This window comes from Dinoponera quadriceps, unplaced genomic scaffold, assembly GCF_001313825.1.
Source record: "Dinoponera quadriceps isolate SergipeBrazil2010 unplaced genomic scaffold, ASM131382v1 scaffold1352, whole genome shotgun sequence".
NCBI lineage: Eukaryota > Metazoa > Arthropoda > Insecta > Hymenoptera > Formicidae > Dinoponera > Dinoponera quadriceps.
The window spans coordinates 1,051,047-1,064,491 of NW_014555567.1; the positions used below are offsets into that span (position 1 = coordinate 1,051,047).

Consider the following 13,445-nt stretch of genomic DNA (forward strand, 5'->3'; position numbering starts at 1 on the left):
AATATCAACCAACCCGCCCACCCACCCATCTACCTACCTACCTCTAGCTAGACCAAGTCGACACATCTTTTTGCACGGACGAAGTCAATAGCTTCGAACGACGAGGAGCGAGACGGAGAGTAGCGCACACGTTTGCACGAGTGAGCACATCCCGCCAGACGCGGCGCTCCGATCGTTCCTTTCCCGTTTTTCCGCACGACGTTTGATTATAATGGACTCTATTCGCGCGACTCCCGGCCGACGTAATAGAAAGTCATTGGTAACATACGGTCGCGGGTCAACAAGGTTAATTCAGTTTACCACCGATTTCCAACGCCACCAACCACGTAATCCTGCCGTCCCCCCCCCCTCCCCCTCTCTCGTACGCGCGCGTTCCCTCTCGGCGTCCTTCACCGTCGGGTCCAACCCTCTTTACCCTCCGCCTCCTTCCTTCCTTCTTCGCTAATTCCGACACGCCTGACTTTGCACACCGGCTCTCTGTGTGTGCGCGAGGGTGGTGAGGTGCAAATATTGATTTGACGACCGTAACCTCGCGGCGCTGATTTGCCCGAATGGCGGCCTGTCTACGAACCATCGAAGCCAATTTGCGGGCTCTTTGTATTGTGCCCGTCTAGTATTGTCCTATAAAACGCCGCGGGGCTCCGTTAGCGACAGAAGGCATCGTCAGTCTTTGTGTCGCGTTTTTAACGCGCTTGCTCACCCCGATACTCCCGGCTAATATTCCGTATTCAGTGATTCCTTTGTATAGCACGATTCATCGCGCGCGTATCGGTCTATAAATCAATTAACGCGTAAATATTTTTCTTAATTAATTTCTCCCTTTCATTATTCACATGTGTAAAAATGGAATATCTGAAAATATCTTGTTAGACTGTTTGCGATGAAGTAGAGAGAGAGAGAGAGAGAGGGGGGAGTATCGCTTACGTACTCGATATACAGATCTCGTCTATAAAAGGGGACGAATATCCACTTTACACTTATGACGTTCCCGAGAAACGAACACACTTTGCCGTTTCCTTCGCTCTAACAAACCGTGTAACCGATGCGACTCGCGCGGGGATCTACCGTTGAAATGTTTTTGCGCGCCCGGGGTATCTCCCCGTTAAGGAACAAGAACTAGCCACGGGTGAACGAAACGCTGGTCGGTAACGATACCGACATGCCGAGAAGAAGATATGATTCAAGTCGAGAAGTTTCTCTCGCCGGCGTGAACACGGGAAAAACGGGTAACTCGGCGCGGCACGCCGCGACGGCGCAAGAAAACGAACACGGGGAATAAAAGCGGTAAGACAAGTCGCGGTGGCTGAGACAAGCGGGAAGAAAACTGCAGCGGTCTCCCGCACCGTGTCCCCTCCATTTCGTGATCTTTCATTGAACGAGCACCGGTCGATCCATTAAGGAAATTAAGCGGGTAGAGCGTGTGTTCCCTTTCTCGCCCGCGCGGCGACACGTTCTCGACTCTGTTATGCGCGACGGTGCTGCGAAATATTCGCGAGAAATTGCGGAAGACTTTTCCTCCCTCTCGTCCGCTGGAGTTTCAAACGCGATACGCTGACACACCAGAACAGAGATAGAGAAAGAGGGGTAACAGAGGAAGCGGAAGAGAAACGAGATATCGAGATCGAAGACGTGAAGAGAGAGAGAGAGAGGACCTCTCCCTGCGAAGGGAGTTTTAAATATCTCCGTTGGATACACCATTCGCATATAAATCGCGCAACTATCCGAAAAGGATTACCGGAATTAATCGCGGAAGTTTCATATCGAACGAAGGAGGGTGTAGGGGCGATAAACGCGGCGATACGATTTTACGGTGGGACGTTGGGTATTAATGAAGTTCGCTTCGCTTATATTCGATATTCCGGGAGAGGCCGTGGATACAGATGTTGTCGGGGATGTGGAACGAGCGTAATTATCCGGAAGACCGGGTAACGCTTGCAACAGCTCCCGTTGACGGGACGGGGAGAAACGGGCGAATATCCCGGGCATCATTCTTTCCAGGATCGATCGGCTCCTAACTCAAGGTTCTCAAGGTCTCCCTACGGGAGTTCCGGCGTGCTCGGCACAGTCGGTTTTGTCTGGCCCCGGGGCTACCACGTGGACGGTTTCAGAATGCAATTCTTTGGGAATTGGCTTCGGGTTTCCGCGGGATTGCCTCGATTTGGGACGAATTACTTTACTCGTTCTCTCTCTCAAAAGCAGTTCGCTCGCGCCCCGTCGCCACTCGGTCGCGAGAAACTTCCTCCGTGAAACCTCCCGCTTCCGAAGTCTGTACACGCCGGGCGTATCTTTCGCTGCGAGCTACCCGATTTTCTGAAGGTCTTGTTCACTCTCCCTCTCCCTCTCTCTCTCTTCTTTTCCCGAAGTCTTTACCAGAACGGATATTCGCTCGGCCCGATCGAGGCGATTTATCGTGCCGCAATTGACATTGTTTTCGCGAAACGTGCAACAGGCCGTACATCTTCGCGGAGGATGCAAGGTCCATCGGCAAGATAAACGGGAACGTCAATATTAACTTTATCCCACGGCCGCGCGGCGGGCCGAAATACGTCGATGCTTATGCAACGGATAGCTGGTGGTGATATTTCACAACCCCGTGGAGAAGTTGTTTCCGCGATGACGCAAACGTGTACAAAATTTGACAGTAAACGTAATACATATCACGACGCGACTGCACGCGATTTCTCGCGAAATCTCGCGTTTCACGACACATTCAAGTGCGGTAAACTGCGCTGAAAATATAACGTCTTTTTCCTCTCCCTCTCCTTCTCTCTCTCTCATATACATACATACACATACACAATGTAAATATAATAAATCCTGTCGCTTTCAGTAAAATTACACATACATCGATGACCGAGTTACATGAGTGTGATTTCGTTAAATCAAGAGAGTGCTAGACGCGCAATAACGGACTGCGAAATTACGTTTCCCGAATTGATCGTTTTCTTTTTCTTATTACGCACTGCTATGGAGCCATTGCTGCAGAAACGGTCCGCGTTAAGTTGTCGTAATACTTGAAAGACAATTGGAGAAGCCATCTCCCCTCGGAGAGAGAACAGTCCCACGTAGCCTCAGATGTCAGCTAATAATACCTGCATTCAGAACGCTGCACGAGTTTGCTTTCTCTGGCAGTCCGCTGACAGATTTTTTGAATGACCGGTAGCGCTGTCGCTTTAACGGGAGCTACACAACAAACGTCGAGTGGCTCAAAGAGTTCCTCTCTTGACGCGTTCTCCCGGCGTCGTCGAGTTCGCCCCTGCCTTATTTACGCAGGTAAGACAAAGTGCATAGTCAACAAGACGCGCGGCAAAAGAGCGGCTTGAGTACATTAAAATCCTGTTTAAGGCAAACAACCGCGCGCGCGAACGAACGAGCGAGCGGGCAGGAGATGCACGCGTGCGTAGGCCCTTCTATATCCTTCCCCTTTTGTCCTTCAGCAGTGACACGAGTCATTATAATAATTACGTCGAGTCCCACGGTGAAACGGACAAATATTTTTCAAAAAGCTCCGGCGCGCTTCTCTGCCTCGCTTTCCCCCCCCCCCTTTTCCTTCGCTCGTTATTATCATCAACGGTTCTCCTCTCTGCCGCGTCATTGACAATTATATTTCGGCCGAGTATCTTCGCCGCGACGTTGTTGAATCTCAAACGTTTCCAAAGCTATATAACGTCGTTGTTTGTCGCGCGACACGGTAAGAGACATAACTCGAGCGACGCCATTTCCTTCGCCCTCGCAATTATACCTACTTTTACAATTTTCCGTCGCGATCGAGCAACTGCACCTCCCTCCTCCCCTGTCCGCCACTCAACGCGCCGGCGCGGCCCTGCAATTTCACACTGGAAAAAGTTTAATTACTCCCGGTGTCTGGGACATATCCCGGTGTAAACACACTGTCCGCGCGTCGGCTGTACATACAAGCGAAGGACAGGTAGCTCTGCCGCTCTCGAATAAATTCTTTCATGGAGAGAACGCGGCAAAGCCGAGACGTAACGCCCGCGTTCACTTGGTCGCCGGATGTCGTGTTCCACTCCTTCCCTCCTCTCTCTCCTTCTCTGTCTGTCCCTCTGTCTCTCTTTCTCTCTCCCTCTCTCTTCCTCCCTCCGTGTCTTTTTTTTGCTTTCGCAGTCTGCGAGGTGGAGTTTAAATTGGTCCGCTTTCCGCCGGCAATCAAAGTCTAATCAAACTTTAACGAGTATCACGAATGCTCCCTGGGTGCCCGTCAAGCCGGAATTCCAGCTACCTCTGTCTCCTACAGGACTGCGGATAACAGCGGATTTACGGCTCTTTTAAAAATTTCAACGGCGCCGACGGTGGCCGATCCAAGGAGCGACACCATGATTAAACGTGACAGCCTGTTTTTTTCCTCGTTGGTTTTCCTCGTACGCGAGATTGGAGTCTCTCCCGGTTTCGCGCGCGCGCGCGTTTCATTGGCTCATTTCGATCAACGACCCCGATGACTTTCCCTTTTCGCGCGAGCCGTCTAATCGGTTCCGAGGCGTTATATCGCGTATCGGCCGAAACCCCACGCGGATTTTACAACCGACGTCTCCGGTAACGAGCAATCTTCCATTTCTTATTAACAAACTTTGGCCGTTACGCCTGAGCGAGGCGAAATTTTATATATTTTATGAATTTCATGCCACGTCTTTCTCTCTCCCTTTTCATCTCCCTTTTTTTTAGCGAGCTCTTAAGAAGCACCTCTCTCGGTTGCATCTTCCCGCTCAATAATATTTGCATAATGGACTTTCGACGAGAATTTATTCGCTCGCAATTTACGTAAGCACGCGATGCCTTTGGCGAATATATTGCCAGGTTTGTTAATTTCAAATGCGCTTTTTCCCGGCAAACAATCGGTATTCCAACTGAGAGAGTGCTAATATCGCGCGTAATATATACCATCCGTGATTCAATTTAACCGTCATACCGATACAACGCGATAGCGGCGCACTGTAGTGACACGGCACGCAATAAACGCATAAATATGTGTCGAATTAAATACCAATTATATTGAAAAAAATGCACATTCTTGACAACAAAATGGAATATTTCTGTTCGTTCCGTTCGTCGGCTGAATGCAATTTCGTTGGGCGGATTCATACTTAAAAAACAGATGCCGTAAAATTTCGACAAATAATCCTAGATTTCCTTCGCCGCTTCGTTACAGCGTGTAATATTTATGCGCGGGACGACCGTTAAACTGAACGTAATATACGGAAAATAGAATTTGCTTGAACAGAAGCATTAATTTACCGAGCGGATGCGCAATATATACGGTTTCCCTTTATGTGTAATCTCGTTACAAAATTACTTTCGAGAACAAATGATTTCGGAGTATAATAATCATATACGTGAAACACGTTTAAATCACTCTAACGACTTTACACGTATCATAGATCAACTGTGAGAGAAGTACGTTTGTACGATACGGTCGTACAACTATTTCCATCGTTTCATCATGAATATTCCGCGAGAAAGGAATCGCTCTACGCTAACATAAATGACATATTCGCGATTAAATCCGCGACGATAAAATCGATAAAACTTCGATCTATGTTGTTATTTCATTTCGTTGAAATCATTTGTTATTTATTTTCCTAAGCGATTGAAGCAGTATGATTTGTTAAATGGTTTTTATTATTTCAAATTTTTAAAAATCTGGACAACGTGACGATTAAACAGAGACGACGATAATTAAGCGGCAAAGAAATTCGCGCGGCTCGTTTTCACGCGCAAAACATTTCGTAGAGAGATCGACAATTCGTGGATATAATTTACGATATTGAGGTAACCGTGTTGAAAGAGAACGTATTTACGCCGCCTCTTTCAGCTGCAACTGCAAACAATAAACCCGAAGCCTCTGAAGGCGGAGTTCGCACTTGTAGCCTAGAAGCGATTTCGTTTACACCGTTTCATTTCTTTGAGATCCTGAATGGGCCGCGGTCGGTTTTCCAGCGCTAAACGAGCTTTAAAAGGCGCATCTCGCTGGCGCCTTTTCGTGTTTTTAACCGAGCTGCAAGCTCGTCGCTTCGGGTATTACCGCTCGCTTAAGCTTTAGTTACCGCGCGGCTAACGTGGCAGCAATTGCGAAACTCGCGCTCGCAGCACTCGCTATTATCGAGATAACTGTTATACAGCTACATGGAAAAAAGCTACAATGCGCTCAGCGCGCGTCTCCGCGCGTGAATCTTCATCGGTGACGACATGACGCGCGAATGCACTCCCTCTCCGACGACACGTTCTACATTGGCGAATTATATCCCATCGTAATTCCGTCGTATCGCACGCCGGAATATCGTGCGTTCGCCGAACGGACGAGGCCGGAATCCAATTTTATACGGAAACCACTTATTCGTAATAATAGAATCGGTATATAGCGCGCGTCCGGGCTGGAAAAACTCGAACAAAACGTCCTTCTATGCGGCGCATAGAAGGGTACGAGTGCACAGGGTCAATAGGACGTAACCACCCATAGCTCGCCCACGTATATGAACCGGTTTATATTTAGGTGCGGGGTGCGAGCTCGCTTGTGATAACAACCACCCGGAGCTGGACTCCACGCGGACGTCCTTGTAGGGGCGGTTTTACAGGTGTATGCGCGCGGCAGGGTGTACGCTAATTGATGTAATTATATTCTCTCCTTGCGGTAAGATATATATACATATATATATATAAATATACGTATATAAATACGCACATAAATACGTGTATGTACACACGTGCTCGTTCCGCGCGCGCGCACACGTAACGTAACATACGAGAGACGGTGGTCGCACGCGTGTTTGCACGCGCGAATGAACGCACACACGCAGAAAACGCGGGAATAGAACCCGGGGGTAAAGTAGAGACACGTTCGCGTATGCGTGCGGCATATTGCGCCGGTGCGACGGGAGTACGCATTTATATAGAGGGGTTGAACTGTAATAGCCCCATAATAGACATACCTTCGTTAATTATTGTCCTGCTTATTAAGCCGGTCGCTCGATATCGATGTGCTTGTTCCGACCATAGTCATCGAGACCGTCGTGGCAGAAACAGGGAGAGAGGGAGGGCAGGAGGAGAGAGGATCAACACACAGAGGGACGCTATCTGCGTTATCTCGTCTGAATAGAACGGACGTGAATTCACGACGATGATACGGCAAAGATGACCGTCACGACTGCTTCTATTCCGTTATTCGAAAGCCACGACGTCAAGTGGTTCTCTTCCGAAAAAGTAGGAACGTTTAGAGAACGCGTAATCACGCGACTCATCGAGAAGGGAAACGTTCGGAATATCGATAAAAGAAACGAGGAAGCGCGCAATTAATCGCGAGAAAACGGTCTCCAGTCTTGGAGATAGTCGGTGTATCGCGGCATCGCGCGCGACGTCGTGTAGTATTCCGCCGGAGTAATCCGACGGAGTTGCAACCAGATGAAATATTTTAATCGGATTGTTCGATGCAACACGAGCGCGAGATTAAGTCTGTTGACACAACAAATTATCGGGCAGCAGTTATAATTTTTCCCCGGCGCGGTTCACGCTCTAACGATCGCGCTAGACTGTGAACGGCGCTATCACAAAGGGGGGTTTACCTCTTGCAATCAGGCCACTTTCAGAGCAGCGCTTTGCGATATATATCAAGGTACTGTGCCCGTTCAATGATCCCTTTTCGATCTACCGTTGTACGTACTCTTTGTGCGGGACGGTGTGTCACGCGTCGGTAATAGAGAAACGCTGAATCGCCTCCTTTCTGATACCTTCGTTTACCGAGACAAAGGGAAAGGCCACGGCGAGACGCAAAACAGCCAGCGCTTGGAAATATCTCGTCCGGGAGTAGCTGCAGGGGAGTAGCCGGCAACGCATAAAACATTTATTACGTGTTTCGGATTCCGTTCACGAATTTGCAGCCAATCAACGAGCGACGCGACACAATCCGAGGGTAATTGAAAAGTACGGAGAAGCAGTCGCGTTTCCTTCTCTTTCTTTCTCTCTTGTCGATACGACTTCGATACGCGACACAGAAAGGGAGAAAGAGAAAAAGAGAAAAGGCGAGCGAGCGAGCGAGCGAACGAACGAACGAACGAACGAACGAACGAACGAGAGGGCGACTCGACGTAAAAGAGAGAGAAGTTACTTATAGTGCTTCCTTCACTACGACTTGCGCGAACTTCCACCTCGCGTTAGACAGAATGCAGGATCGGGCGAAAGGGATGGGTCGTTGGCGCGGGGTAGGGATACATGGGATGATCGATAGAAGTTCCAGTTGATCGAGCATTTTGCATCGACTGTCGCGGCAGGCAACACCAACGCATCGATGCTGAATCCGTTGTTGCTGGGCTTGGCAGCCACGGCGACCCTTTTGGTCCTGGCCGTAGCTGTAATCGTAGTGGCGCTCTGCCGGAAGCACTTCACCGGCCGACCCGGGAGTCCAAAGCACGCTCCCATCGTGTGCGAGCCGCCTAATGCAGGTGCAACCACCCCGGTGCACCCTCAGACCAAGCAGACGGTCGATGACATCGATCCGGACATCATACCCAACGAGTACGGTGAGTACGGCATTCCGATCGTCGCGAAAAAGAGTCGCGCGAATCGCGTCTTGCCTCGCACACATCCATCGACTCGCTATTCTGTTTCGCGCCGACGAGAATTTAGCTGGGTCGTCGCACGCGCGCATTTTCTTCGGATGTGTTGCGAGAGAGAGAGAGAGAGAGAGAGAGAGAGAGGGAGTGGTTTAGCGACAGAATTAAAACAATTTTGCTTTTTTGAGATAGTACGAAAGTAACGAGCGTGTAAAAAAATTTTATTTAATTTTTCATGAAATAATTACGCACTGAGAGTGAGAGATGAGATAGGTTCGTTATATATTTTACTTGCAATTTTACTTTATGCTTGATACTGTTTAAAAACAAAAATCGTGTTTGCAGTTTTCAATTGTTGAATGTTGTATTGTATGTAGAATGAGTAAATGTTACAATCGTATCTCTTTTAGAATCGGTAACCGTAAATTATTAAGTATAGTGAATTGCACCACAAAAAGTTTTCCAAAAAGATTGATCGCCGCAGTTATCTCTCTCTCTCTCCCCCATTCTTTACATGAGATTTATAAATAATGTAGGAACTTGGAGCGGTAGAGGAGCGCATAATGTATTAAATATTAATTAACCGACTTTAAGCTTGTCGTTGCTCAATTTTAAGTTTCGTGTATCTATTTAGATGTGTTATATATACACATGTGAGCAAGTTTCCCGACTCTCTATGAATATTACAGTGCCTATCGATTTCTTGCAAGATACATCAAAAGCCACATGCATTAATCTTCATAAATGTATAATGGTAATGTAATTGAACTATAGATGGAATTCACGTGGCAACAGGAATACGTATTCTACCGATGTTTGATTTCATCCATTTTACCGAAGCATTGTTTGGTCCTCAAGTATACCGTCCTCAAATATTAAAGTGCCGGTGTAGCGGCAAACGGTAATAATTCGATCGAGCTTTTCGCTTAAACACTGGCTGGTATGACGAATTAAGATCCGCGCAAAATGTCGCAGATACAGCGAGAATGTATTTCTGGGACAACACCACGTGCTTTAAATCCGCGTGTGAAAGCGAATATAATAAAACTCTAATCTGGATATCATTTCCCAAGCGCGTCGAGTATAATAACAAACACGTTAGCTTTCGTACTTGTAACCAGCAAGTCCCCATGAAACAAACTTCTCATTTAAATTCATTTCAACGTTATCTTTTCCATGAAAATACATTTCCATTTGCAATATTAATACGAGCTACGTCGACGAATGAGCTGCGCGAAATAATAATAATAATAATGTCGGAATATATGGAGATAGATCGAGATACTTAAAAATCGAGAGACGTCCTGCGTAGATTTCGCAATTTTTGCAAATGAAAAAATCTTGCCAATAGAGAGCGGGAGCGGACAAATCCTCGCGACGTGAATCTCGCTTTTCACGTCGTAATGAAAAACACGATGCGACACAAAGCGACGAATCGGACACGGAACTTATGTTTGTCGCGTTCACGAGAGAGAGAGGGTGGTATTTATAAAATAGCCTGCCTTGCCTTGATTTAATCGACTAAGCGGCTTAGCCGTCTAGTTCTGCATGGCTTCCTCAAATCTGTTCGTAGAAAGAAGACCCCTAACGTACACTCCTGTCTACAAGACACCGCCACAACGGCGGAAGAAAGATCGCGCCACCGACGAGGACACCTCGCCGGAGAAGAGGCCAATCGTTCAGCACGGTCTGGACTTGCCCCCGGATCCGATGCTGACTGACTGCTTGCCAACGCCTACCATTAATTACTCGCAGAATCACGTGTCTCAGCAGAGCACTTACAATCATCCGCCCACGATGGCAGATTTCAAGCAGATGGCGATGGACGCGTACAATCAGCGCAACAACCAAAACGTAAGTGAATTCTGCCAAAACATTGCGCCCGATTTGTTGCTCAGCCTTACCGCTGCTTGATTGACTGAATTATTGTAACGTATAATTTTCTCGTCGAGGAGAAAATTAGTAAGCAATTTTTCCACGGTGTTTGTTTAGTATTCTATCGTTAGCCTTCGCAAACGTGGAATAATTCAAGTTGGAAAGGAGACAGAAAGAAAGAAAAAAACCGAAAGTACGATGGAATTACGTCTTTAATCGCGTTGAATGGGTAAAGCATTTTTGACCCCGTAATACCCAATTCGACGACCGTTTTCGTCGTAATACCGGCCCCTTCTAACTTTCGCGGGGGTTAAATCGGAGGGGTTGTTTTAAATATTAGGAGCTTCGACCGAAGCGATGGAAAGCCAGTCGGCAAGAGGAACGTTTGCCTCAATATGCGGCAGTCTCCCACTTTAACTTTTCCCTTTTAAGCAGACCTTTGAGTTATCTGCGCTTTCGTAAGTTTAATTACGTTGAAGTTTTCTCAATAATTCGACGAGGCCAGTCCTGATGCACATTACTCGTCTCGTGTACGACTTACGCTCTCTTCCGTCAAAGTAATCGTATTCTGACATGCGCTGTTAGGTGCCGCAACCCAAGTTCTTGAAACCTTTATCTCAGAACCTTGTTTATCTTCCGACAGTTCGGACAGCTTGAACTCGCATCCTGGTAGATATTATAATTAGTAATAAATAAAATAAATAAGTGAAATACTAGTTCAAATATTTTACATTACATACATACATTTTCCAAACATGACAAATACTGTGTCTAAATCATACTGTATCTAAATACTGTATCTAAATCATATCGTATCTAAATCATCAGAATCCCAGCTCCATATAATATATGATATTTATAATAATTGACAAAATTCTCAGATAAAGATTTCAAGTACTTGGGTTGCTGCGCGTAATACAGTGCTCTCTCTTCTTAAACGTATCAATAATTGTAATGTATAATTTTCATTCGTTAAAAGAAATATCGCACAACTTGTACGTATCCTCTCGTCAACTACCAATGTAACAATCTTGTGAAACGTCGAGACGTATTTTTTATGCTTTCAGATATATTATAGCCTTCAAAGGACGAGCAAAGGGCTCTCGTCGATGCCGCAGAGGCCCGTTTCGTCATCAGTCTCCGCGCAAGGCAAATTCCATCAGCCGGAAGTGGTCACACGCTCGAATCGGATACAAGAGAGTTGTATATAAGTTCGGAGGGATTCCCCGCGGGATCAACCCCGTAAGCTTCTGAGACGCCATAGTCGACGACGATTATATTTACACGCGTAAATGTAACGAGCGTGCGAACAGTGAGAGGAGCGTTGCAGAGAGAGACCCGTGGATTCCCAAGACGCGATCGCGAGGTTTAACGCAGCATCTTCCCAATATGAGAGAAGGAGAGAGAGAGAGAGAGAATGCGTGTGTGTTTGTTTGAAAGAAAGAGAGACATACTTAACGTTTACTGTACAAAACCGTAGAGGCTGGTTGGGGTGTTCGTATTGACGGGAACGCGGTCCCTCCTCGATATTACGTTACGCCGATATCGTCGCCACTAGGGGTGGCCACGTTTTCGCACATAATTTTGCAGGAGAGACGAGATAAACGACGTTAGCGCGAGTCTTAGAGAAGAAGCCCCGTACACGTCCGGAAATATTTCTTTACTGACATTACTGAGATATAAGCGGTATATCGTACGTACAAAGAGTCTAACCCCTAAGTAGTTAATGTCAATAACGAGAGAGATGAGGCTGGGTCGAAGCGCGCGAGCTAAGGGATGTCTCAACGACGCTTTATACTTTATCCATATTCCCGGTTTCGCGAGAGTCGCGCGCAAGATGTCTTTTTATATGGACCTCACGTGAAAATTCTTTTGGAACTTTTACAATCTACAAACTACTTTCGAGTCGGCCTCGCAGTCTCTTGCGAGGAAATACGGTTAGAAGAGGAGAGAAGGGGGAGAGGAATGTGTGTGTGTGTGTGCATGTGTTCGCGAACAGTAGCTTGTCCAGCCTTATCCTCGAAATACTAACGATATTAATGTGATCGTATTCGAAGCTCATCACTGCTCATGTTTTTCGTACGCAAAATTTTTTATAACGACCCGAGGGAAAAAAAGCGTATTCGTTCGAGAGACTTTTCGCCGAAACCCGAGAAAATCCTCTCTTTAAGGAGCGACGTCTTCGTTCCCGATCATCGACGCGGTACACGGACGTGGGTTTTACTGTTTATATGAAACTAGTTTTTGTACAAAGATCTATTGTAAATAGACACGAGCCTGGTCCTAGAGTTATAGTCACTAATGTCCGAATTTCAATCCGTTACACGTTAAGTCGAGATATGTCCGATCGCGTAAGATAAAACTCGATGGCATACGAATACGAATAAAGAGAATACGTTTCATCTGTTTTACACAAACGAGCTCATTCGCTTGTCGTTCCACTTGACCTTTCCATGCCTCCTCTCCATTAAGACCGTGGGACGGTACGATACGAGGAGGCGAAATTCCTGCGGTACGTGAGACGAATTTATTCGCGTAACGTGTGTACTCGTATTACGTTTCTCCGTTATACCTCATGCTCCCCATTTCGAACGGGAAAGAAATTTCTTTACGTGAGAACGCGACACGAGCGCACGTCGCTATGCGACGCGTACTTAACGCGGCACATAATAAATATCGTCCGATACCGTGCATTTCGATTTATCGTTTTCGTCGAATACAATCACGCGAAATACACCTCAATTATATCGTACTTGAAGAGAATACAATCACGTGTGTGAGAAATGCTCGATTCTTCCGGCCATTACTTCGTAAAATGATAACTTCTTTATTCTAAACTTGCATTTTCCAAGGTAAGTATCGCACTTTTGATATAGCAGCGAGCGAGCGAGCGCGAGTAATTACGGGAAATGGAGGCGTTTAATAACGGCAGAAAATGCCAACATTCAGTGTCGGCCTCGGTATGCCGAGACGCGTCGACATGGCTGTGTGAGGGGAGGCGATATATTTCGC

At 46.8% G+C, this 13,445-nt stretch overlaps 1 protein-coding gene across 1 annotated transcript in view; it reads left to right on the plus strand.

Annotated features, from left to right (window-relative positions):
* Positions 1-12,819, plus strand: part of LOC106744730 (hemicentin-2-like) — a 99,777-nt gene extending 86,958 nt beyond the window's left edge. The window contains exons 10-12 of the mRNA XM_014619725.1: positions 8,277-8,525; positions 10,132-10,412; positions 11,501-12,819. Coding sequence (XP_014475211.1) covers positions 8,277-8,525; positions 10,132-10,412; positions 11,501-11,644 — 674 coding nt within the window. The 3' untranslated portion in view covers positions 11,645-12,819. The remainder of the gene's footprint in view (positions 1-8,276; positions 8,526-10,131; positions 10,413-11,500) is intronic.
* The last annotated feature ends 626 nt before the right edge of the window (positions 12,820-13,445 follow it).